General features: G+C 39.4%; 1 protein-coding gene across 1 annotated transcript in view; it reads right to left on the reverse strand.

The window, feature by feature from the left end:
- The window catches only part of UNC13B (unc-13 homolog B (C. elegans)), a gene marked incomplete at its 5' end in the record, with an annotated part of 192,386 nt that overhangs the window by 156,382 nt on the left and 20,151 nt on the right, over positions 1 to 15,853 (reverse strand). The window contains one exon of the mRNA XM_010003047.1: positions 3,766 to 3,801. Within this exon, the coding sequence (XP_010001349.1) occupies positions 3,766 to 3,801 (36 nt within the window). The remainder of the gene's footprint in view (positions 1 to 3,765; positions 3,802 to 15,853) is intronic.

Raw genomic sequence — 15,853 nt, forward strand, 5'->3', positions numbered from 1 at the left:
TGTATGAGCCAGGCACCTACAGCATCCATAGATGTTAATACTAGGCAGAAATCCTCAACTGACTCATAAGTGAGGGCCAACTCCAGAAATTCTTACTCATGCTGATCTGCATCTACCCTATGAGCAATCTCATTTGGTTTAACAAAAGCATTCACAAATGAAGACATTGCTTAGTCTGATTAAAAGCACCAAAACCTGGCCCATACGTGGCCTCTAGCACATTAGCTTTGCAATAAAGTATACTGTGAAATGCCTGTGCATTGTGATGAACCCTTTCATTAACACACTTGAAATTAACACACTTCAAATTTTACCTAAGCAAGACACTGACAAGAACTTACGGAAGCAGCTTTGGGAATGCAGCATCCCTTCAGAAGGAGGGGTCAGGCATTACAGCCCATGTAATAATAGACATCAATGTTTCAGCAAAACATCCCTCACATAAGTATGGTGTGATAAATTCAAGAACTATCTTCTTCAAACAAATGATATACCAAGTCTTCCACGAGGAAAGTTGTAGCTTAGCCTCATTCTCTGAAGATCAGTTAATTAGTGACAAGATACATAATAATAAACATTAAAAGAAAGTAATTATTTTACCCCAGTTTGAGAAAATTCACATGTACCAAAGAGCTCCCAAGGGATGAAAACTGTTTCTATGTTGTGGGACCCACTGAGTGGAGAGTGGGGGGTAAGGCTGAAGGACAGGGCAGAAGCATGCTGTTAATTGTATAGTAATTGAATATTCATGCATATAAGCAGCATAAAAAGAAAACCTATTGGACAGTTACATCACACAGTAGGATTTTACAAAGTGTGGGGAAAATCAATAAAGGAGACAGATAGCTTCTCTGAAACAAAATGCCTTCTAGAAACCCCGTTATTCTTCCCCACTCCTTCTTCCAGAAGTCATTACACAATTGCTGCAGGGCAGAACACATCCAGCTTTTAATGTACCACCTCAAAGCCATGTTGCACAGTCCTGTCGCATCAGCTTCACTAGTCACATGTAACATCAAGCTTCAGGAAGGGAAAGAAAGCTAACAGCAAAATTATTACAGGTGGCTTGACGAATGCACGTTCAGAAGTGTTTTTGTTGTTTTAAGGTCCCAAAGCACAGCAGGAGCTCTTCTCAAAAGATCACACTCAGTTAAAATTGCCCCCTGATTTCCCAGCAGCAAGTTGTTACCAGGTATTAGGAGCTGAGGTCCAGTTCCTAAGCTTAATTATTCTCCACAAACTTGAATAAAAATTAGAGTAGAAGCAGTAGGTGCACAACACTGGGGAAGAGGGAGGTTCATGCAAAGTTCTCTATCCTAAAACCCCCACTGCTTCTGCAAAATAAGCTAATGAGCTTCTCACAGCTTTAAACTATTTTTAAAACTGTAGAAGAGAATGAAGTGTCCTAGCTGAAGGAAGGACTTCCAGTTCAAGTCCAAAAAAGATCTCTGTGAGCTCCACAGCAGGGCCTTAGCAACTCACCTTTCTCATCCTTCATTCATTTAAATTCCTTTTCACAATAGTAGCCAACAACTCACTTCCTTAAGTCTCAGACCCCAATACTGCTCCTTCTATCAAACCACAGTCACTTCTGATTATCAGGTAAACTCTCTGAAATCTTACAACCAAAATGCATACAAGTTTAAGCAAGACTATTGAAGTAACAAGTGAGGGGAGAAATCTCAAAAGGATAGAAGGACATTTTCTGAGGCTCTTCTATAGCTTTCCATGCTAAAATGCTTTTGAGCGATGACTAAAGGGCAACTTCACAGGTCACTGGTCCATCCTACAGCCCTAAACACTTAAAAATATTCAAAATTTCATAATTTTAAGACAGCAAGCAAGCAATATTCAGTCCTTAGTTTGAGAGCTTTCATAACCTTGTTTTTCCCACTTAAAACTACTTTCTGCTGCTGAAACACTCAAAAGTCAAGAACTAGACTGACAGTTAGAAATTAAAAGACCGCCCTGAATGTCTACCCTACTGCTGTAAGTGTTTCCCCTTCCTAAAATGAAACCAGGTCAGCAGCTCAAGGCAATCCTTTCCTAGTGTCCTCTGTCCCACTGGGAAGGCTCAGCACTCCTCTTGGAAGAAGCTCTCACTGGGAGAAAGCCTTCTAGCTACCATCATACTGTTGCTGCTGCTTCCTTCTCAGTTGCTATTCTAAGTTTACAATTCAAAGTGTATTCTTCTTTACATCATCAAGCTAACAGTTTGCTTGCAAACGTCATGAACACTGGCCCAACCTTGCCTGTAAGGATGCTAACAAGATTTCGAGGACAGCACAGGAGGGATGAACTAGAGGAACACAGGGAACATCATGAATACAAACACGTTTTAAAACAAAAACACCACACACCAACACTCCAGATAAACATGAGAAACACCCTCTGCACAACCCTCCCAAATCTCTGACTGACCAGTGTCTAAGCACCCCATTTCCTTCCCAACAATACAAAATTGGGGAAAAAAATTAAAGCAACTTACGACACTAATCTTTGTTTTAGCAGTACACAAATTTTAGTTAATTCTCAGTTATCCTGTCACACCTCTGAAAATAATCCAAAACAATCGAGGCATCCAGAACTGACAGTGTGAAGATGTTGGTCAACACTGTTGATACCAAAAGAACTTATGGTCTGATCAAACACAGGAGAATAAGGAGGAAAAACCATGCTCTGGGAGAAGAAATCGGGAAGTCGCCAGTGGAAGACTTCCAAAATGCAGAACAAGTCCATACGTGAAACGTACCGTAACATCAGCTAAGTATTAGGCTTAAGTAACTTGGCTTGCAGTTAAGTGTCCTCTCCAAATTCCACTGGAAAAGCTTCAGGCAAAACCTTCTCTCTGCTGGCAGTGGTTACAGTCACCCTTCTTTGCCTGCCCCTCCTCCCCCCTCAGCAACGCACTCTCACTATTTTTTTTGACAAAGGGAACAGAAACATTTGTTTTAAGATGGATGGATCAATCTTTGTACATCCTACATGCAGTAGAAGCCATGCACTGTAGCTTAAGCAGAAGCTTTGCTTGTTGGAACTTGTGGCACTTCCAGATAGCGAAGATGCTTCATGCACATTTTCTGGAAAAATTCACAAAAAACATTTAGCTGTGTGGCCTCTGTAAAAATTCACACACCAGTCTTCAGCTGCAGTCATGAGGTCCACATGTAAGACAGCTGCAGGACTTCAGGTTTACCTTTTTGAGTCTGGTAAGCACTAGTTAAAGAAAAGCCCTACCACTTCTACCACAGTACTAATATACTACAATACCTACAACCCTTATGTCACTCTGGTGTTCACCAGCCATTTCTGCTTTCAAATTTGCTCATATTTGTAGTATTTGGAATTTCTGTGATCACTTCCAGCATATCTTTCCACTTTAGTAAAGCACTCACTACAGATTCCCTTGTGTTTCTCAGTTACCGGCAACACTGACTTGAGGTTACATGGGTATGAAGACCAACACAAAAGAATGGTACACACAGAAAAATGGTATCTTTACACGAAAACACACACAGACAAATTATGCCTTTCTATCCTCAAATTCCAGTAAATGGCACAAGCAACTTATTTAAAACATGGCCAAACCAAAACTTAAACAGTTAAAAAAATGGACAGCCATCCACACAAATAGGAAGATTCACCAAAAGAATATACAATGGAAGAGATTTTCTATATGCATGAATATTTCCACTTCCCTTGTACTGGAGCATGCTGCATCACTATACGATCAGAAAATTTGCAAGAAATCAAACTGTTACGTACTCAGCTGCTCTCCCCATCCGAAATAACTCCAGTTGCCTGCATGTAACACAAATGGCAGCAAAGAATAGGAATGGAGAAATAAAGCTTAGAAAAACAAACCACAAGCATACTTTTCATGTATTTAAAATGCCTCAGAGATGAGCTTGAAAATGTAAGAGATTTTTTTTCTTTACAAATACAACATTACACTTATTTTGGGCCTTACGTTTCACTGTCCAGTTTGCTCATAAGACACTGAAGATTAGTATCACTATAAGCTTCAGGAATAATTAAGCAGTGATGCATTTATTAACACAAGTAAACAAAATATATATCAACACAGTATGTATCAAAAGCAGTCAAACATTTTATTTTCTAGTACACACATTATGAGGATTACAGAAAGAATGTCCCAGAAACCACAGTCCAGTTAAGAGCAGTATCTGATTCTAGGCTAAACCGTGCAAGTCAAGTGGCCCAAGCTGCTTCACGCTTCTACTTCTGCCTCCGTTCCAGAACAAAGGTAAGTCAGTGATGAAAGCACCACACTAATAATTACAGTGTGAAAAACTATCTGTCTGCATGTAAAATAGCAGAGTACCTTCTTACTTAGGTATAAACTGGCAAAAAAACTTAAAGAGTTCTCATAGCATCTTAAGGATGCAGATAGTCTTGAGTTAATTCTACAACAGTAAGCAGTTCTCTCCATGTTAAATTACAAGTAACAACAAATTCATATTAAAGCTAACTCGCATGTTGGCAAGACAGCCAAGTTATAAATATCCATGTTGTCACCCCAAGGCCATACTCAATATGACAGAGGCAACAAACTACTACCTACAACTCTCAAAGCAGCTTAGGAACATGCACAAACTTGCAAATCCTAGAAAAGCTGGTTCTGAAGTTTTTGTTGAAGATAGTGTGTAAAAAAATGCTTTGAAAAGTGAATTTTACAGGAGTGTTGATATGTAAGTGCAGCAGGCAATACATAAATCTGTACATGCAGGCAGAGAACAAGCAAAAGCTTGTGTGTCCTGACTACCAGCCTCATCTCTAGCTACCAGTCAGGCACATATTTCCAGGAAGGGGCTAGCTCAAAGGATTCAATATATCCCTTCCCCTTGTCCTCATTAACAAAGTTAGGATGGGTTATTTCTTACTTTTAGCTAAAATCGAAAAAAATGGTTCTCGAAGAAAAAAAATTAAAAAATCTTTGTCACAAGATCAGCTCATCAATGACTGTCTCTGGTTAGTCACTTGACTTCCCAAGGCTTTAGTCTCTGTGCACATGTACTACAGAGGGAAGCTGATGCCACTTTGATTATATGGGGGGGGAAAGAGGACAAATGTGGAATACTACAAGAGAAGGAGAAAAAAAGGGGAGGAAGGAAAATGAAAACCCATGTTCAGTCTTCTCACCTTATCTCAGAACTAAGGGTGAATCAAAGCTACAACAAGGTTGTTCCTTCCTTCTCAGACCTAAAATGTTTACAAAGCAATACAGTTCCTCATATACATCTCAGGACTTGCAAGGTTGGAGTCTAGGCTCTCACACACATTGTGCTCTGCAGAGGCACAGCCGTAGCTCAAGTTTAAATGATAGCCCCAGTACTTAATAGCACTTTAAAGGTAAGTCATTCCCTTCTGAGTCTTACAGAAGCAGTCAGAGAGAAAATGAGACAGCCATGTATGTTTGCTTTGGTCCCTAAACGAACCAGGTCTGACCAAGTATGTGCATGGACAAATTCAATGATGTCTTTTTACTGAGTTGATTTAGAAATAACCTCATCTTATACTGGTATAATGCTGAATACACGTGGTTTCCATACAGTATAAAAGGGTTAATCCTCTATTCCCTACAGGAATAACAAAGAAAAACTTTTTTCTTGTTTACTGAACTTAACAAGTGAGAAAAAATTAAGCCCCTAGCACCTACAGACTACAGCCCGAGACATCACACATGCTGCTTCTCTGGCCCACAGCAGCAAGAGTGACAAGCCACCACTTGGACAATGCATCTGAGCCAGCTGTTCTGGCAAGATGAAGATGTACCCAGATGCATCAGAAGACTGCCAGGATCCACCAGCCAGGGCTTACATGATCCTGACCACAGGACTACCATCTCAGGATTGTTTTTTATGATAAAAATCCATGGATTGCTGAATGATCAGCTTTGACAGAGACCTGAATATGTTCCAAGGGAAAAGGAGAAGATAGATAAAAAAGCAGCCAAGCTGGCAACAAAAACAAAAGGAAAATACATGCAGGAAAGAGAGATGAGAAGGCGAGACAACCAGAAGAAAGGGTACAGAAACAAGAGGCAGAGAGAGCAGAAGCAGAGAGGGACATGGCAATAAGGTTGAAGAAAAAGAGCAAGAAGTTGACAGAGCTCTGCACTGAGCTTTAACTTCAGTAATGAACAGTTCACATTAAAGAGAAAACAATTTTCTATTAATGTGTAAGTCAAACAAACACTTATGTGCATCTCATTCCTGAAAATCTCAACCTACTAACACATGGGATAGCAACTTCAGTACCTCCTTCCTGCAAAAGGTTCCTAGCTCAGTTAAACAGAAAGAAGCAAAGAAAGCCAACACTCAAGTCATTTGCAGCCTGGATTATTATTAATTATCCACAAAACTCCACAGCACCACAACACTCCTTCCCTCAGACTACCTGCCAGTTAAACCCATGGCATTATTTAGAAATGACTGCATAGGTCACCCCAAAGCAACTGGGGAAGAAATTATTTTATTTTTTTTTCCACAGAATCACAGATACAATATCAGAAGACACTATAAATTTCCAAAACCAGCATACAGATCAGAAAAACTACAGAGCAAATGGAGTCTCCTTGCCCTGCACCTTTTCCCAAAGATAAAATTCCTAAACTGACAGCCTTTGCACAAACCACAACACAAACCACTGTTACCTGCACAGAGAGAAGCAGTGGCTCTTTAAAGGAAAACAGAAAGCCTGACCCCTGAAACCAGCTCAAACAGTTCCTAGCTCTTTCTTCCTTGACAGTAAATGGTCTGATAAGTTGGCACAATACCACTCACAATTTCAAACTGCAACAAGAAACCACCAAGTGCTAAAAACAAGTCCCATGGATAGGGGTAATGGTGTCAAACTGAAAGATTTAGGTTAGACATTAGGAAGAAATTCTTCACCATGAGGGTAGTAAGGCACTGGAATAGATTGCCCAGGGAGGTTATGGACACCTCAACCCTGGAGGTGTTCAAGGCCAGGCTGGATGAGGCTTGTGCAGCCTGGTCTAGTGTGAGGTGTCCCTGCTCATGGCAGGGAGGTTGGATCTAGATAATCTTGAAGGACCCTTCCAACCTTAACCATTCTGATTCTACGACTGATTCTATGATACAAGGTCTACGTTTGCAGGAATAACATTACCACCTCCCATAGACAAGAGACCTCACTGACAGTTTGAACCAGCTACTTACCTGTGTACCCTACTGCTACCAAGTTCTTTTTAAACAGCATGAAAACTCCATGACCTTTCAAAAGCAGATTAGAGTTTATTATTTTCATGCCTAAGACAAATAGCAGCTGATGCCCAAGCAAGGCAGGGTGGAGAGAAGACCAATTGCCTTTAGACACCAGCTTACCAGCTTCTCATTCTGCAGCTTATCTCAGATTGAGAAGTTGTGTCTTGGCTAACCAGGGCATGCTACTACTAGAGACTCAACTGGAAAGGCAATGCTGCAGAAGCAAGCTGAAAGAGATGCAATAACAGAGAGTAAGGGATTTTCAGCCAGAATCTCAAAACTCTGCTTTTGTTTGTTTTTACTAACACCCACTTCACTTCAGTGTCTAACATTTTCGATAAAAGATGAATTTATTAAAGTTTCAACACATATGCTGCTTCATTTAAGATTCAGGAGGTAACAGTATATATCTCGGTCCTTCAGCATAGTCACAGAAGACCTGGACTGACAGTCTTGATATTCTGAAGGTTAATGAAAACAGAATATCTTTTAACCTTTTCAAGTTGTTTTTCTGCTTCATAAAAATAATACACATAACCTCAACTTGTTAAGAAAAATTCCCTTCCAGATTACCTTTGGGAACAAATTTATACCTGTACAAACTTGAATTGATAACACCAAGAAGTCCAGACACATAGAAAATGGAAAGTTGCAATTCTAAAAACATACAACAACATGCATTAACACTGGAATAGATGATACAGACATGTCAGACTAGTTACTCCGTGTGCTCTTAAATACCAAGTGTATGTCTTGGTTATCACATTATTTTGTATTCATAAGTTTCAGTACTCAAAAAAAGATTTCATATAAACCTCCAATTAAGGACTAAATGATGCCAGCAGCCTGGTGCCTTGGAAGCTACAACATTCTTGTCATTAACACGTTTTATAAAGCACATCTAAGTTCCCACAGTCAGCAGAACATAACATATGCTTGTTCTGTGTCTCAATTATGCAACTATTCAAGGAGGAACTCCTCCTCCTCACTTCACACTGTCAAGCCTGGATCAGCAGGGACACTGTAGAAAAGCAGAATATTCCAAGTTCTTAATGCAGTCTAATTTGATTGCCTGCATGCCATTTTGTTTCATTTCTGTTTACAAGTCTCTGAGCTTGGCTGGGACCTAATGTCCCTGTCAGAACATTAGCATTTACTGCTGTCCACTGCTTACAGTCATGACGATAAATTGTTTATTCCTCCTGCTATACCCCATGCTGAGTGAAGACAGAGAGCATCTAAACAAGTTTATAAAAGCAAACTGAGCCCAGGGAATCAGACTATATTTGGTGCTGGTGAAGTCCTGTTTATAGAACAGTAACAGAGCTTGGAAGGTCCTGGTCAGTTCTTTCTTTTAGGTTTTATAAACCTCCTTTTTCCCTGGCTAAGACCCTCAACAGTGCACTCAGACCTCAGATTCCATAAAAACGTACATATTTCTAGTATTCAAGCTACTTCCCAAAATTTAACACATGGTATTTTACTGGAATAAGCTTCCAAAATACAAAACAAATATCAAACAGCTTTTTAAAACAAAGTCAAATTCTCAGTAAGAAGGATGAGTAAGAGGCATTCCTAACAAGTACCACCATTTTCATTTCAGTTCTGGAACACCACAGTGAGGGCTAAGACTTCTGCACAAAAGGAGACCAGAAGACACAGGAGGGAAACAAGCTAGAGGAGGTGAAAGAGACAAAGACAGGCACTAGAGTATGACAGTAGAGTACTGTCCTTCCTTATCACTCCCTCTTTTTCACCCCAGTTTACTCTAGTCTAGCATTCAGCTTGTGCTGAAATTTTGGAGTTTTTTTATGTCACTAAATGAAATAGCCCTTCTGGACACCTTTACTATGGCTAAACAAAATCAGCTTGAGAGTTGAGAACATAAGCAGGGCTTGGATCACCATCAGATCATTCAGAGTATTCACAAAGTTTTTATAAACCTGTGCCACTCAATAATAATGATAGTAAAAAGAATCAGGTAGAGGGCCACTTGATTTTAACTTCCCTAGCAAAACTCCAACATTTCTATCATAGCAGTAATATATAACACAGCTGTCTCACCTGACAAATTTCTGGGCCACCAAGTCACACAGACTGTTTGGCTAAGAGATGTACACAGAACAGCCGGCAGAAGTTTTCTGTACTCCTCATGAGACACTTTGAATGCAATGGATCACCTAACTTTACAAATATGCATAATAGCAAAGAAGAACATAATGTTGCACAGCTGCTGGGCTAAAATATTAGGTGCCTTTTTTTCTTTTGATTTTCAATTGTGAACTTGCAGTACAAGCCTCACTGCTCCACGGCACACATTTATGGCTAGCTTGTGCCTAGAAAAATTATTGCTTGGCTCTATCAGTTAAAAATCTTTCATTTAAATTTTAAAAAGGTAACAAAATTCAAATTAATTTTCTGTTATTGCTATGACATTAAAGGATGACTAAAAATGTTTCAGAAGAAAAAAAATCCCCAGCAGGGGGGAAAAAAAAAAAATGAAGAAAAAAAAAAAAGAAGCACTCCTGAAGAGCACTAAGCAAATTATGAAACCTAGAGTGATTAGCCAAGCACTTAGTTTTTGATCACTGGTTATAGAGAAACATGGCAGTATTAGCAGTGTTCAGTATCTCAGGAAGAGGTTTCAGCCTGGGTCTTATCTAAAAGTCAAAGCTGTATTTCCTTGGCAACATCTTTCATAATACAGCAGATACTCTAAGAAGTAGCAACTAACAAAGTACATTTAGAGGATCAGCAGCAAAGTCACAGATCTGTTCCCCTCTTGAGTTCAGCAGCAAGTAAATTTTTGTTACTGTCTTAACTCCTAATATAGCCAGTGTATGTATTTTTAGCTTCCATTTGCAGAGCACTTTCCCATAGTAATATCCAGTCGTGTAATAGCAGCTTTATCTTAAAAATGCAGACATTTTAGAGTAAGACCTTGAACCTGCATTCCTGCCAGCAAGAGCTGCCAATCATCCAGGAACAGAGAGGCTGGGGAACTCGCTTTCCCAGCCCATCAGCAAACTAATACAAAACAGCTCATACAATGGTTTCATTCGTACAGACGAGTAGTTCTTGCCTCTGCCTAGCTTCATTAAAAAAAAAAAAGTCCTTCATGTGTCCTTTCTGGAATTACACTGAACATATTCTGACGACTGTGGTAACACTTTCTGTTTGCACTGTGGCGCTGGTTTTACTCCCACTAGAGCACAGCTCTTCAATGACTTCAACAGGTTCTTTAGTGTCACCTACCCTTGAGAAGTTTACAATAATTATTGAATGTCCTCTCCCTTACTCTTCCCCAAACAGCCTGGTCTGGAGATTCTGTAGGTATCTGCTGACCTCTGTTGCTTCCAAGTGCAGAAGCAGGCTGGTAACCAGAAAAAACATGGCAAGAATCTAGAGGTTCAACACAGAGCTGCACAAGGAGGGCAGTGTCACTCCTCAGCAACTGCAGCTGGATGTGCTGCCTGATACTGCACTGCTACAGACCTTACATCACTATCAAGAATTATAATGCTCAGTTTGTGGCCTGCTTAAAAGCATTTTGATGCTGCCTAGCCTTGAGAATCTCATAGAGCACATAAATTTTTTTATATATTGTTATCAAAGAGGGGGAAAAAAATAATTTTTTTATAGGATGTTATTTCTGTACGTAGTCTGCCACAGGGTCAGTTCTCTCAGTTGAACACTGATGCATAGCAAACCACCATCTTCTTTGACTAGAATAAACAACAGGTTTCAACCACAGCACAAGATGGCATGCTCAAATCAGTATGCATGTAACCTTGGGTGGCTGTGACTTCATTACATGAACACAGGCTACAATGCATATCCTGCCAATGAAGCTCTTCAAAGTAGAGCTTTACTCAGCTGCCTTGGACCCACAGCCTGCCCAGACCTGTGCTGTTGGTGCCATCACCACTGCCAGAGCTGAAACACCCATGCTTTGTAAATCCTAGCAGCAGGGCTCAAAAGCCCCAACCTGATGGCACAGAAAATGGCAGCATAAAGATGCTAGTCTCCACAGTGCAGCACCCCAAACTCAAAAATCAGTGTGGATGCCATCAGGGCTTGCTAAGGAGTCAGGGAAAAGAAAGGCAGTCATCTGGCTTTGTGGCAGACAAAGCTCCTCATCAGTGCCATGGAAAGCACCATCATCTCAGAATTAGTCTGTGCAGAGGAGCATACAAGTCTTACAGATTAATCAGTGGAATTTGAGCTCCTAAAAAGAGAACTAATGGGCACTGGGAACAAAACCTGCCATTGCCAGTTTTCAGTACTTTTGAAATAATAGTGAATGTGCAGATACTAAGAAAATTTTGCCTTACACATCCTGCAGAAACAGATTTCTTCAAATATCAGTGAGAAATAAGGAACAATAAGACAAATTAATTTGGCACCAAATGACACGCATCCCTATAATGGATATAAAACATTTTGCCAGCTAAAAGGAGATAAAAAAGGTGACTATGTATATACAACAAACCTGTAGCATTTTTTTTCCTGTGTGCATATGCACACAGACACATTCCAAATAGTATTTCAGGTTCCTTCTTACCCTCCTGGAGATGCTGTCTTGCTTTCTCTCTGATCTACTGGCAGACCAAGCATAGGATAGCTTTGGTTCTTTTTCTTGGTATACCATTGTATCAGAAAAGGTGTTTTTTTTCATTATTGTATCAACTCACAATCTAAAGCGAAGCAAAAAACTTACCTTCTTCTGAATTAAAAAAAACCACAAACAACAACAAAAAACAACAAAACAACCACAACAAACCTACAAAACGCAATTTAAATAACAAAACAAACTCACACCCCTGGTAGATAAGGATTTCACAGAATGAAAGCCATGCAAGACACAACTATGGTGTGCTGTGGTCCATCAGGGTCCTAATGTGAAAAGAGTAACATCACAGACTCAAGGAAGCGCGGAAAAAAAAACCAACCACTCTAAAGCAAGAGAGGAAGGATAAAGCATTCTCAGATAGATTATCAAAGGTAAGAGGACAGACATAACTGGTCAATTCAATGGCACTTAGGTAATCTTTTCTGACAATTATACTCCACAAACCTGCTCTCTTACAGATTTGTAAACTCCCTGACAGAAGGTACAGGTCAGTGTTTACTGGAACTGATATTAACTAAGACTAACAAATCTTTTCCTCAAAGACAGAGGATACTTGTCTTATCCCAGTTTGCATGGTATCTGCTCCAAGTCAAAGCTGTTTTTAAAGTACTGATATAATGACTCACTTAGGGATCATAACAGACTCATGTTGACAGAAACTATCTTGAGCATACAAGGAAAATAAATTTATACCTAACACAATAAATAACTGAAGAGTTATTGACTCAATTGATTCCAAAGTAATCAAGTAACATTTTTTCAACCTGCTTCATTTAAAATGAATTTCCAGACGACACAAGGTTGCTTTCTTTTTAATTTACATCCGATTTCAGTTGCAGGTAAAGGCAAATATAAAGATGCTGCAATTATCCAACAATGAGGTATCAGGAAATTAAAATTACTACACTTAATAGAAATGCAAACAAAATGCCTCATTTAAGGATAAGTAGGAAGCCCAAATCCCCTATTGCCTCAGAAATCATGGTACCAACCCACGTATGACTAGAGATGAAACCCACCCTCCCAGACCAGATGCTGGCCTTCAGATAAGGCTCTGTTTTTCTTCTCTCACAGCCTGATCCATCCTTCTTCCCCCTCTTTATTTAGGGGAGATAACAGAAAATGTTGCACCCATGCAGGAAGTGGGGAAATAACCACCAGACGTGTATGGAAAACACAGAAGCAGAACAGGGCAGAAATTTAATCTCATTTTAAAACGTAAGTACATGTTTTTTGCCATTTAATGAACTGACCCTGCTTCCTGGAGTAGGATTTTTCCTAGCTAGAACAAAGAAGCATCTTCTAGGAGCTGCAAGAGGGCTAAGCAGGACACCAGTAGCATATACAGATCACAGAATAACAGAATGTCCCTGGCTGGAAGAGACCTCCAAGATCATCCAGTCCAGCCTAAGACCACAAGCTCACCACTAAACCATGTCCCTAAGCACCAGGTCCACATGCCATTTAAATGCCTCCAGAGATTATGACTCCACCACTGCGCTGGGCAACCTATTCCAATGCCTGACAACCCTTTCAGTGAATAAAAGCTTCCTAATATCTAACCTAAACCTCCCCTGGCACAGCCTGCATCCATTCCCTCTGGTCCTACCACATGTTCCCAGGGAGAACAGGCTGTCCCCCTCACCACTCCAACCTCCGCTCAGGTAGTTGTGAAGAGCCATGAGGTCTCTCATGAGAGGTCTCCCCTCAGCCTCCTCCTCTCCAGACTAAACAACCCCAGCTCCCTCAACTGCTCCTCACAGAACTTGTTCTCTAGGCCCTTCACAAGCCTCGCTGCACTTTTTTGGACACGCTCCAGCACTTCTATGTCCTTCTTACAGTGAGGAGCCCAGAACTGAACACAATATTCAAGGTATATCATTACTTCTTGAAAAAACTACTCACACTTAGGAGGCTTTCTGCTCCTTCTGAATATCTAATGTGCTGCCCAGCTCATTCTGTCTTGCTCCCAGCAGTGATCACATCTCAACTAGCACACCACGATGGAAAATTGGATGAGTACTGCAAATGTTCTTGAGGTTATTTTTGTTATATTAAATATATATCAAATATTTATATGCATGGTAAGCAGGAATACCCTATACTCAATGTGTTCCAGCTTAGGGAAGGACATCCACCCTGCTCCAATGCAAAAGGGGGTTGAGCTCCTGCGTCATATGCAAAGGTCAGGTCAGCTTTCAATAGAGACACATAAATACATCATCTGTGTTGAACTCTCAAGTTCAAAAGGACTATGCTACATCCAGGCAAGCTTAAAATTCATATGCATAGATTGATGCAGGCAGAGTTCATAATTCAAAAGTCCTTCTGCATTACATGTCTATTTGATATTTTCCATGTAAATAATTATATATTCATAGATGCTGGATATTTGCAGGCAGTAGGTAAGCAAAAGTACATGCAGTGCCACAAGCTTTATTGAATTACTAGAAAATTCTTAAATACATTAACCACCTATTTATGTTAAATATTTAACATCCATTCTAGTAACCATTCTAATCCTATGAATTATTAAATCAATTCTTATGTGATATCAATTGCTCAAAGCAGGTGCCTTCAATTAATTACTGTAAAAGGTCACTTTCTAGCAAGATGCAACCTGTAAACAGGACACAAAGAGGACAGCTGCAGTTCTGCTGTTTGCTATGTCTATTTGCAAGACCTGAGCTGGTCCTCTAGGGAAACAAAAAAAAACTGGCTATAAGAGCTTGAGCACCATGCTGTGGAAACAGGTGCAGGTACTTACCCTACACAGAGGCATTCCTCCTAATCTACCCAACATCCCAACACTTACAAAAGTCAATCAAACTAGACTCTCTCAAACAAAAGCAAAGGACAGGGCACATAGCCAGGAAAATAATTTCAGCAAATAATACATTCATTGTTTGGACACCTCGTATCAGACTGTTTTTCTTTGGGTTTTTGACATTAGGGATTCTGCATACTATGCTAGTATGATTTAGTAAAATATTAGTTTGTCCAACAATATTTCTTATCTATAGGCTTTGCAAATCAGTTGTACCCTTCTGACTATTTTAAAATGAACAAAAAAGTGCTTTTTTAAAATATAAACTCATTTTAAAACACTAGGTGTTACCTAGGGTATCACTGCTGGAATACTTTCATATAGCTTTGTACTTGCTCCAGCTAAACACCACATACGTATTTCCTAGGCAATTGGTTAATGTCCAAGTTGTGTGAAGGATGGTTTTAAGATAACATAATGACAATGCACAGATAAACTAATTCTACTCAAAAAAAAGGTAAACAGTAATTAATATTTCCTAATATTAACAGTTTTATAGAGGTTCTATAATCAGCCTAATGGATAAACAGCCTGCAAAGTGTAATATTCATGTCTTATAGTATTGGAAGTAGGGGATAAAAGATTTCTTTAAATTATGAGACTTGAATTTTATTAACATTGTTGCCAAAAGTAGATAAGACATTCATAAGAAACATCACTGAGCTTTTATCTATTACAGGTTAAAAACAGTGTTTCAGAAATGTAATTTTTCAAATAATCTGATACAGTGTGTCCTAGATTATTTTTCCATCCAGGTTTTCAGAAGCATAAAAAAGGCAAGATGAGTTAAACAGAAATTAGTAAAACTATTTTTCATACATCAGCACAGTATTTAAAAGTAATATCAAAGAAATAAAGCATCAAGTACACAAACTTCTGGTGCACTTTAACCATTTCCTCTTCCTCTTGAAATGTAATTTTAAAATCATTAGAATAATATTAAACACATGATGCTTAAAGATAACATAAGCTTAATTATATGAAAAAACTCAGCATTTTCTTACTTGCTTTGCTATTACAAGGGTCTGACAATCTAGATCACTGAATACATTTTGATTTCTACTGCACATAAGCACATAAACACGTTAAACACTTAATGCTTCATTTCACTTTCTACCATCACAAGCTTGAGAGCATCATTCA

Source organism: Chaetura pelagica, unplaced genomic scaffold (genome assembly GCF_000747805.2).
Source record: "Chaetura pelagica isolate M959 unplaced genomic scaffold, ChaPel_1.0 scaffold758, whole genome shotgun sequence".
Lineage (NCBI taxonomy): Eukaryota > Metazoa > Chordata > Aves > Apodiformes > Apodidae > Chaetura > Chaetura pelagica.